Genomic DNA, 12406 nt, shown 5'->3' on the forward strand with positions numbered 1-12406 from the left:
CAGAAAGTATTTACCTTCATGGCAACTACTGACTCTGAGTACAGAAGAGCATGATGCCTTAGATGGCCCCGATAAATAGTTTAGGTTATCACATTTATATTGATCAGATGCTAATTGTGTTTTGTCTTTCACCTTACTTCACACCTGAGATAGCCCCATACATGTGTATGTAGTTCTACAGATGCCTAACACTGTCCAGACTGTCCCTTAACAAACTAGTTCCTGCTTTCTTTAGGGGCTCAAGCTTAGACAATTTTCAAGGTGCTCACAGCCTGGTGCCTATATTTTAACAGCCTGTTCACTAATATTTAGTCTTTGGAAAAGGTATCCTTAGACATGATTGCTTATGTAACTGTGGCACTGTGGTCTATTCCTCCCTTGGGCTCATATCAAGGGTGTCATAGCTAGTACAGTTGTTGATCCTAGGCACCCTGCAATTTACAGGGTCTGCAACCGTGCCCAGGCATATCCTGCAGCTCTGGCACATACACCAGCTCAAGTCCATAATAATCATAATGAAAAGTAACATAGGTATTCTCTTAGCCAACAATTCAATGGCTATATATGTGTCAGAAAGTTGATTATTATTTAGGATGGGCAGTTACCCCCATCAGGAGATAATAACACTAGCTTGTAAGGGTGAACCTCAATAGTTCCAAAATTAACCTGACCTAAAACCTCTGTAGCTGTGGCACAGAGCAGACAGGCATAAGTACCTATGCAGTTCCAAAACAATAATACAGCCAAAAAATACAAACAATAACAATTCTATCCCAGCACAGTCAGAGTTATGTTTTCTGTATCACAAATCAAGGCTACCCTGGCAAGAGATCCAGGGCTGCCGCTGTAAGACACATTACAAAAACAGGCCTTGCATTATCATCAAAATTAGAAATCAACTGAAACAAAAATACAGCTGCAGCACTAGGTCTCATACCAGGGTAGCCTTGAGTGGCGGCAGTATACCTGACAGTAGCAGGTAAGCATTCATCATGCCTTTATTCACTAATGATTTTATGAGTGTTTGTTGCGCCCCTCACTGGAATTGTGATACTCACAGTAAGCATGACTCTCACTGTGCTTTGGGGGTGCACCTCTAAAATAAGTATATAATTAAGGTAACACTTAGCAAAAGCACATGATACCTATGAATGTATGATGTTCTGACGATACACTATATCTATCTTACAGGTGCCCCCAATAGGAGGATCTCCTTCGACCATTTGGCAACCACTGTTTGTACCAGTATCTTTATTATCTTATACTTTATCACTGTATTTAATGCTTGAGTGACACCTTTCGATCTGGCTAATGCCTATTACACCTCATTAAGGGTAAATTTAGGACAGAAATGTGTTGACCAATTGTTAGAAATTGTGTTTCTGGTTGGCAGAGTAATGAAATTTGATCAAGCAGGAACCATAACCCTAGTAAGGGTAAGTCACAAACACACTGTAAATTAACCTGTTACTACCCTCTGATAGCTTGACTCAAAGCAGTCAGGCTTAATTAAGAGAAATTGCACAATGAGGTGCCCCTAAAATTGTACCAGGAACATTAAAATGTACATTTCACATAGAAAATAGTTGCACAGATCAGTCCATATTATACCATGCAGGTCATGGAGTCAAATAGTAAGGTCACTTGATCAATCCAAAGTTTATTCAAAATGTGATTTCACACTGAACAGTCTGTAATCCAAAGAAATTTGTACTTCCAGCCTTCCAACCAACACGTGTTTCGTCTTTAGGAATTGTTTACATCCTTTACGACTTCTTCAGGGCTTAAAAGTCCATTAACACTTAAGTACTACACAGTAATGCCAGTTTGCCCGAAACCGATATGCTCCAATGTATAAATTCACTGAATAGAAGTTCCAATCAACTCAATCTTCCTGAATATCGCCTCCGTATACAAATATCGGCGTCTTCGTGTCAGGACGCTTAGCTTCGGGCAAACTGGCATTACTGTGTAGGGGTGTCTTTTCCCTTGCTTCAGTCGAATTTCGGTGGTATAACGGGTACAGTCTAAGACTCTCATGGGACTCCTATAGTTTAAGAATTATTGATAGCGGTTGCAGCATTTAAGATTAGCGCTATGCCGCTATTTATGGACAGGAGTTACAAATGTAAGGCCTTATTTAGAGTGGATGGTATCTTCCAAAAAATTATGAAAGTCCTGTCTGCCTAACACACAACACCCCAACTTCATTTAGAGGTAAGAGGAACATTATTTATGAGGGCGGGGATGCTGATGGATCTGCAACTTTCAACACCCTCAGTGTGGCACTACTGTCACCTCACATAGTGTCAGAAGGGCTGCCTTATTTAGAAGACTGTTGGTAGGGAAAACCTAAGCAGAAGCTCTTATGCCATGTCAGCCATTTATTCCTGATCCGGCCCATCATACACAGCATGGTGGCTCCAGAAAGGAAGAATGGTAAATTATCTCCTTTGCTCTGGGACACAACTCACATTAAGTAATGGACATTGTTTTTTCAAAGACCTGCACGCCTTTTGGATATGTTATCTTCGAAAACGAAAAAAATGCTGAAAGGACTGCTATGTTGTCATGACATAAGTGTCTAAATGGCACTGTTTTCTTTCACCCAAATGGGTCCCGCAAGAGTAGCCAAACAAGATCTGGTGAAAAACACCAGTTCAGTGGTAAAGGCTAAACCTGGCAGTCAGGCCACAGCTCCTCTGACTGAGCCTCCAACTATTTGGCAGGCAGACTGCTATGCTTAAAGTGAGACCCTAAGCTACAAAGTTTTTTGAATTATTTAAAAAAGATTGGCTGACAAAGAGCTGCAACAGAGCATAAATCTTAATACACGTTTATTGTTGATACTTCAATTGTGTTATTTCTAATTTAACTTTATAATTCTCTGTTTCTGCCACATAGTTACTTGTGGGCAACAAGGAAATACACCCCACTATAGTCTGTAGTTTCTTTCTCTGCTTCCTTGTCAGCCGTGGAAGAAACCTCCAGTTTGTCAATAGTATATCCAGCACCACTAACTGCCTTTCTCAGAAATTCCTTATCAAAACTCATTGAGGCAAACTTCACTTTGCCAACTTGGTAATAACTGCAGCTGATGTCCCCACACAGAACAAGATACCCCCCTGGCTTTGACAAGGTGCTGATATTTTTCAAAGCACAGCAAACCTCATCCTTGCTTTTGCAAGCTCCTTCTAAACATAAAGAACTGAGCACGCAGTCATATTGTTGCCCCTGTAGTGGCTCCAATGGGTTGCTTTTCAGGACATCACAGTGCAGAATTTGCGTGACTGCTCTTCTTAATTTTTCTTCTTTTTCGGGAACGGTCATCCTAGAATAAATTATAAATCAAATTATTGTGCAATTCGTTACCAGCAACAGTGCTGTTTATATTCTATTAACTGAGTCAAATGATTTCAGTATGCGCAAAACGTGAGGGGACGGGTTATAATCTGCCCATTCTCTTTACTACAAAGCTGTATTAGATTACATTAAGAATAACTAATATGCAAACATTTATTTAACGATTTCACAAAGCAAGTGAGCACAAAATGCGTATTAACTAGCCATCTGCACTTTGAAATGTGTGTACATAAATAAGTGCACTCTTAAAAGTTGATTTCACGCTGACGGCATTCATCTGTCAGATGCAGAACTGAATATTTGCATTTACAGTTTTCAGTTTACACAGAAAATCTATTCGACTTATTTATTCATTTATTAGTATAGCAGGAACCTGGCAACAAGGGTAACAAAGCAGTTTACACATAATTAAGCACACCAGTTGTAGAGAGTTGAATTAGAACAAATGGTTAAGTGTAACACAGGAGAGTGTTAGGTCGGGAGCACTCTAAAGAAATGACTCTTCAAGTCCTTACTGACACGTCATGTTAGGCTGCAAGCCTTATGGCTTTGTGAGGTGCAGTGTTTTGGATTAGGCATGGGTAGCAAGTAGTCCATTGTTTATGATGAGATGAGGGAGCAATAAAGCTTGCACTGCTGTTCTGAAGTCCAAGATCTGAAACTTGCGTCAAGGATAAACCCGGATACCGGAAGTGGGGGGCACGGAAAGGGTTAATAGAACATCACACCATTTTTCTAATGGGAATGGGTAGTCAGATCAGTGAAGTAGGAATGTTATTTTAATATGTTTTAGTTTGAGAAATAATTAATTTGTCTACTTAAATGACCATTCCAAGAGATTTATGTAGTTATTTAGAAAGTGTTAGAGTCTCTTAGGTATAGTTGAGTATCATTTGCATATTGATGTATACATTCATTCTTGCCCTTTATCACTGTACATATGGGATCCCTGTTAAGGTTCAAATTCTAAGGTGAGGCAATTAAGGTTTGTGGAATGCCACGGTTTAGGGAACACATAAAAGATGTGAAAGAGCCCAATTTCATTAACTGAGATTTCTATATGAGGAAAGTTTGTAATTCATCAGAATAATTCTCCTATTACCATCCTGTTGGGGAGAGTCAATGATCTCAAACACTATAGCAAAGTCAAGCAGAACTAGTAGTCACACAACACTCTCATACAGATATCTTATGGTGGGGGACAGAATTTAGAATATTACTAGAGACTGAAAGTCTACCTGTGGAATGATGACTGTTTAGTGAAGATTCGTTCTTCTACATAACAGGATGAAAGTTTAGGAGCTTGATTTGAGATACTAAGGGAATTTCTAAGATGAGACGTTGGCAATATTGTTGCAAACAACACCTGAATTTGGAATTTTATAATGTAAATAGACTGTAAGAGAGATCCAGGCCACAGAGGAACATTCTTATTCTTAAAGTAGGTTTCTTTTGTGAGCAGCGTGAGGTCTCTTTAAAAAGAGCTGTATCTGACAGACATTTTTCTAAAGGACATTTCAAGTTTTTTTGTCTTTCCTTTACTGTTCTTTCACATCTCAAGTGAAAAGAAAAATTTAACTCCTACGACTTTGTGTGCCAGTGAGGTAGGCTAATATAGAATAATAAATGTAGACTCATCAAAGACATTGTTGAAGGATGCAGTGAATTTGGGGACTGTGGGGACATTTCTGAGGTCAATGGTATCGAGCAGTTACTCTACCTTAATTATGTCAATTGGGTGTGTTTATAACTGGGTCCCCGGATCCCCATACTGAAGTTTGACCAAATCAAAAACCAAGCATAACCCTTTGGCTTTTGACTCTTAAGGAGGAGACGGCAGTCAGTCAAAGACTGCCTCAAGAAGGTGAGATGAGCTGGAAAGTCATGACTAAGTAATACATATGATAACCCTTAGTAAATGACTGCTCCTTCAGTGCTTTTACACATGAAAACCATGTTAATTCACACAAAGTTAAACACTACATAAAATCACAAAAATACACGAAAACTTACAGTAGTCAACACAGAACACCAAACAAGGTACTCACAATGACAGTGTAAACAACAATTAAAAACCATACCGAAAGGGGGTCTCATATAAAACCAAGGTACAAATCCCTTATCCAAAGATTTATCACAGAGGGGAACTAAAGTCATACATCTTGACTTATGATATTATCTGCAAGGTGCTTAGTGACAAAATGCACACCTGCATGCTCCAGTATGGAATAGAAAATCTCTGGCAAAATCTCTTGGAATAAAATTACATCTTCACAATCAATAATTTTGAGTTGCATTTTATTGTAGCATGCACTTGGCCCAAGAGCTTTAAATCACTGTACAAGCAAACCAGATTACTTGCAACATAGTTAGTCCTACTGACTTTTTCAGTGTAATAACAATATTTGAGAAAGGCGTACTGCCTTAAGATTTGTTAAACCAGACCTTCACACTTTAATATTAATGAAACATTAACTTATGGTCTCTGGATGAGGAAACCTTTAACAACATTCTTGCAGACCTAGGCCCACATTAGGACCCTACCAGCCATCCGCCATAATATGACCACAGATGGATTTCCGCTAGAAGGATGGCGGAAATCCAGCTGTGGCAATGCCGGCAGACGGCAGTAAGGTGGCGCTGCTGCCAGCAGCAGTGCTGTGCCAGTTGTCCGCTGCTGGCCATATTATGAGAACTTACATGGCCTGGCGGTGTTCTGCTGGTGGATGCTGCTGCTAGCAGCAGCGCCCCATCCCGTCTCCTGCCGGAAGACCCCCTGGACACAGGTAAGTAGGTGCTCCGACAGGGGAGTTGGGTGGGGGGTGTTGTGTGTGTGTGTGGGTGTGTGTGTATATGTCTGTGCGTGCTTGTATGCGGGTGTGTGTTGCATGTTGTATGTGTGTGCATGTTTGGGGGTGTGAGTGTGTGTATGTTGAATAGTGTGAATGCGTGTCTGCGTGTATGTATGTAAGTGTCATATGTGTGTATGAATGGATGTATGCATGCGTGGATGAATGTGGGAATGTGTGTGTGTATACGTGTGTGTGTGTGTGAAGGGAGGGACATGTATGAAGGGGGTCTTGAGAGGAAGAAGGGGAGAGGGTGAACCTGTGGAGGGGGAGGGGGCGGGGAAGACCCCTATCAGTGACAGGGAAGGGATTCCCTTTCACTGATATTGCCTACGCCATGCTTTTCGTGGCAGTACGGAAGCCACGAAAACCATGGCGGGAGGTGGGGTCATAATTCTGCAGGTGGTCAAGTGACGACCGCCAGGCTAGAGATTGATATCTCCAGCCCGGCAGCCATTACCGCCATGGCAGTCGGTGTTGGTTCCACCAAACCGCCAATGTCATAATATGGAGGAGAGTACCGCCAGCCTGTTGGCAGTAGTTTCCTCCATATTACTGCCGAGCGCTGGGGTCGTATTGACCCCCATAATGTATTTTACTATAAACAACAAGCCGCTCACCAAGGACCAAACAATAAATTCAGTCAGACATGAGAAAATAAATGTTTTCATTAAACAATGGACTTTCACCAAAGAACTAAGCAAAACTCCAGCAAGAGTCAATTTTTCATGCAGGAGCCATGGGATCTTTATGACTCCAACATTGTATATCTCAGCTGCCCAGCAACCCTCAGGAGCAGCCACACGAGCACCTTTACCAAAGTTAAAAACCGCCAGCCGGCTCTGAACGGATATCTTCCTGATTCTATGCATCTGTGGTCTCTTTCTGATGGTGGTCTCCACTCTCCAGAACTACCTATCTGTGACCTTGTGAGCAACAGACTTGGTAGATTTCACATCTTTTTCCTACCTACACAGCTGTCACCTCCTTTCCTAAATGGTGTCCTTCTTCAGAGCACTCTAGCAGCACCCTTTTCTACAGCATGTTGACCTATTTCCCCAGGCAGATTCAGCTCCTCCAGAAGATTTAGGAATTAAAGCTCATATTTATGAAATGTTTGAGTCACCTTAGTGACATTTTTTTGTACGCTAAAGCGGCACACATAACTCCATATTTATATTTTGAAGCTAGACCCGTCTAGTGTCACAATTTAGGAGCTAGCACCATTTTAAGGGAGCACATCCACCTTGCGTCTCATTGCGACAATGAGATGCAAGGTAGGCGTTCCCTTCCAAAAAATGACACTAGCCCTCTAGAGCCATATTTATCTACTGACATTAAAACGATGCAAACCAAGGAAGCAGACCTAAAAAATGTCGATAAGTCTGATTAGTGTCACATTTTAATGCATGGTCAGACCAGGCGTTAAATTTAGGCCCACACACCACCACTCAAGGAAAACACACAGAAGGAGCATTTGAAACCTCCAGGATAACATGGAAGTGGTACTGCTCCAGCTTGGCACACGCTGCAGACGTCAGCAAAGACAGCAGGTACCTCCACCACCACCGGAGCAACCCCAAACACCACCACCACAGGAGCCACAAAGGCAGCAGAGAAGGTGGAAGAGGATCTTCAGACAGCACACAACTATCCTTGGCCTCAGGGAACAAGATGTGATCAGGATGTACAGAATGAATGGGAGTCCATTGTACACCTGCTGCACCATATTGCACCATACATCACAGCTAGGGTGCAAACTCCTACTACCATTCCACCCATGACCAGACTCCTCGCTGTCCTCCATATGCTGGTGTCTGAATCTTTTTTAGATAACGAGTGCAGAAGTCGCTGGTATGTCCCAGGCATCCTTCTTGGTCCTCCTACCTAAGGTCCTGGACACTGTCATACACCTCACACCCCACCACATCTGCTTCCCAAACACCCAGCATCTGCAGCAGGAGACCAAGCAAGGTTTCTATCAAATTGCTGCATGTTCTCTGTGCAATGGACTGCACCCAGGTGCAACTGGTGCCATTTGTTGCAACTGAACACCTATCTAGAAACTGCAAGCACACACATTCAATCAATGTGCAGACCATTGTGAACCACGGTGGGCTCTTCACCAACATACTTGCTAAATATCCCAGCAGTGCACATGATGCATACATATTTCGCCATTGCACTATCAACGATCGGTCCGAGGATGGCCAATATGGCAAAAGTCTACTCATAGGTAAGACACCATACCAATCATAACACGCACAACACACCAACCATCTAGGACTAACAAGAGAAACACCACACTAAATACATAGGGCAAGGGCACGTAGATGGACAGGCAACAACACATATGCAACATGCCACACTATACCACATACATTGCACTTCACAAACACATACACCCACATGTACATAACACAGTCACACCCTGACTGGCACACCAAGTGTAGACAGGTGGAGCCAAGTCCCCTTTGAATAAAAAAAAGCTGTTCAGAAAGCACTACAAGTTCCATAGGTTGAGAACTAAATAAAAAAGAATCGCCGCCGAGGCATGTCAACAGCAAAGGCCATGGCCATTTTAAGAAAGTCACACATAAGCACAGTCCCTCGTAAATCATGGTGAGTAAGCCTCTGACAAAACCTAAATCAAATGCCACCCAAGTGTGCCATAACCAACCACATATCATCTACACATATCTGGCAAACCTGTAGTGTCCACATACACCTGTCTGCTGCATTGTGTCGCCACATACGAATACAAAATTGTCTGCCTTTAATGTCCATGGGGCAGAATCATGAAAAATGGGGCAGCACCTACTCCAGTGCCACCTCACATGCGCCGCTAGTGCCCCCAACACGACCATGTCTGTTCAATATACCACACACCATCCACCATGGTGCAGAGTTTGTGAAAAAGACTAACAATTATGGATGCCATAGTAGGACTCGGTAGGAGTATAGAGGACATACCTGACCTTACATGCACTGTACAATGGGACCCATGTGAAAAATAGCTGTGCCCCCTCCCAAGGCCTGCACTGTGTATGTGTAGAAACTGTCTGCGAGAAATCATGTATTGGAAGCTAGAAGATACTACTGCACCAAATTACATCATCATGACAATGTGTGATACACACCCTCGTACACATGATGGCTGCCACAAGCATCATCTGCCACAAAGGGTCACAAAGTGCCACACTGCATGGGAAGTGACACATGGTAACATGGACAGCACAGTCTGGCTTTGTAGGGCAACTATGGTGTATCAACATCTGACACCATTGTGATGCAAGGAAGTGGTAGGTTCCATCTAACAATATAACACAGCTTCAAATATGGACTACACAACACATTTCCCTACATTATAATTAACATTTTGGGATCAAGAGGAAAATTCCCAGGGCCTTCAGCCACTAACTAAGATTGTCATGTCCATCAACACAAGCAAGTCTGAGTCACCACTCCAACTAAAACTAACAACTGCTTTACCAATACATCTTCTCTCTTTCCTTTGCAGCTGATTAAGGGTACGGCATACAGCCATGGGTTATGTCTCCATTTGCTAATCCCATGACGGGGAAGAGTGGGCCTACAATGAAGGGCACAGAAGAACACGCAAAGTGGCGGAGAGAACATTTGGGCTCCTGAAATCAAGGTTCAGGTGCCTGCCCTGACAGGAGGAAGCCTCTTGTATGCTCCACCACTCGCATGCAAAATCATACTGGCATGTGCAATCCTTCACAACATCTGTGTTAGAACAAATGTCCCCTGAGATGACCAGGTTGATGTTCCAACGAGGAGGAGGATGATGGTGGAGCAGATAATTTGGAGGGGGAACAACAGAACACTGCTGCAGGAGTTTGCATGAGACTCCACATTGTAGAAAACCTCTATACATAGGCCCTCATTACAACCGTGGCGGTAAATGCCGCCTACTGCTATGCTGACGGCTGCCAACATACCGTGCCTGCGGCGGTATTCCACCACGGGTATTATGACCCACACTGAGAATTCCGCTACTATACAGACACCCACACAAGTCCGCCACACCAAAGGTCAGTGATAAAATGGCGATAGCAAAACCCACACCGTTACACCAACAGGAATACGCCCACACTATCAAGACGCATGAATCACTGCTGCGGTCTTTCGTCCGCGGTAAACCATTGGCGGTACACACCCCCGGGCTCAAAATACACACACACTTACAAAACTACACCACATTGGACAATTCAAACTACACCCACCTGACACACATACACACACCACACCCATACACCCAATCCAATATAAAACACACACCCACATTACCCACAACCCCTTACAGCGAAAAAAAGATATCAAGCAGAGAGAAACAACACAGGAGCACCCACACAATCAGAGCCACAGAACACCATCACCCATACACCATCCACGCACCTCACAGAACACACCACAACACATCACCCCACACATCCTCACACATATCACTCACACCACATCCATGGCACCCCAAAGACACCCCAGGTTTTCAGAGGAGGAGCTAAGGGTCATGGTGGAGGAAATCATCAGGGTAGAGCCACAGCTATTCGGATCACAGGTGCAGCTGACGTCTATTGCAAGGAAGATGGAGCTATGGCGGAGAATAGTGGACAGGGTCAACGCCGTGGGACAGCACCCAAGAACCAGGGATGACATCAGGAAGAGGTAGAATGACCTACAGGGGAAGGTGTGTTCCGTGGTATCCAGACACTAGATTGCATTATGACATTGGCGGTAAGTACCGCTTACCGCCATGCTGACTGCCGCAACATACTGCGACCACGGCGGTATACTGCTATGCGTACCATGACCCACACATAGAAATCTGCCACTATACAGACACACACACAAGTCCGCTACACCCAAGGTCAGTGATAAACTGGCGGTACCAAAACCCACACCGTTACGCCAACAGAAATACACCCACAGCATCATGAGCCACGAATCACCGCAGCGGACAATCAACCGCAGTACATACTGCTGCGTTCAAAATACACACACACATACAAAACAACACCACATTGGACAATTTAAATAACACACACCTGACACAAATACGCACACCACACCCACACCACTATAAAACACACACCTACGTTACCCACAACCCCTTACAACTCAAGAAAATTGACAACTGAGGGAGAGACACGCCCGGAGCACCCACAGAATCCGAGCCACAGAACACCATCACCCATACACCTTCCACGCACCTTACAGCACACACCCCAACACATCACCCCACAAACCCTCACACACACCACTCACACTACACCCATGGCACCACAAAGACACCTCAGGTTCTCAGAGGAGGAGCTATGGGTCATGGTGGAGGAAATCATCCGGGTAGAGCCACAGCTATTCAGATCACAGGTGCAGCAGACATCCATCACTAGGAAGATGGAGCTATGGTGGAGAATCGTGGACAGGGTCAATGCCATGGGACAGCACCCCAGAACAAGGGATGACATCAGGAAGAGGTGGAGTGACCTACAGGGCAAGGTGCGTTCCGTGTTAGCAAGACACCAAATAGCAGTACAGAGGACTGGCGGTGGACCCCCACCTCCTCCCCCACAACTAACAACATGGGATGGGAGGAGCAAGTCTTGGCGATCATGCATCCTGAGGGCCTCGCAGGAGTAGCAGGAGGACTGGACTCTGGTAAGTCAAATCTTTACTAATATATCCCCCACCCTACCTGCATGCCATAACAAACTCCTACTCCTACCCTCACTCCCATCACTCCACCATCTCACATATACCCCACCATCACAACCCACCTATCCCAATACCAAGCCCTGCATGCAACAACAATGCATGGACACCTATCACAGACCTGCATGGACACCCATCACCACAGCATGCCCAGTAGAGAGACTCACCCAGCCCACAAAATCACCACTCACACAAGGCTAAGCTGACAGGAAAATCACAATCATACAGGGAAACACACCCATGCACATGCAGGCACATTAACAATGCATTTGCATTCCCACAGGACCCACACGTCACCTGAGAGGAGGTGCCACCAACATCCAGTCCCCCACCTGAAGAGGCCCAAGGTGACGACAGCAGCTCTGCACGCCTGGATCACAATGACCAACCTGGCCCATCCGGAACCTCTGGACAGTCGGTTCCCATGCCACAGTCCCACCCCACCACAGAGCCTTACC

The 12406-nt window shown here is 44.3% G+C and overlaps 1 protein-coding gene across 1 annotated transcript in view; it reads right to left on the bottom strand.

Moving 5' to 3' along the window:
• Positions 1-1635: 1635 nt before the first annotated feature.
• Positions 1636-12406, bottom strand: part of LOC138250297 (nicotinamide N-methyltransferase-like) — a 128418-nt gene continuing 117647 nt past the window's right edge. Inside the window, exon 3 of the mRNA XM_069205033.1 lies at positions 1636-3331. Coding sequence (XP_069061134.1) covers positions 2905-3331 — 427 coding nt within the window. The 3' untranslated portion in view covers positions 1636-2904. The remainder of the gene's footprint in view (positions 3332-12406) is intronic.

The sequence above is a fragment of the Pleurodeles waltl genome, chromosome 8, assembly GCF_031143425.1.
Source record: "Pleurodeles waltl isolate 20211129_DDA chromosome 8, aPleWal1.hap1.20221129, whole genome shotgun sequence".
In the NCBI taxonomy this organism is placed as follows: Eukaryota; Metazoa; Chordata; class Amphibia; order Caudata; family Salamandridae; genus Pleurodeles; species Pleurodeles waltl.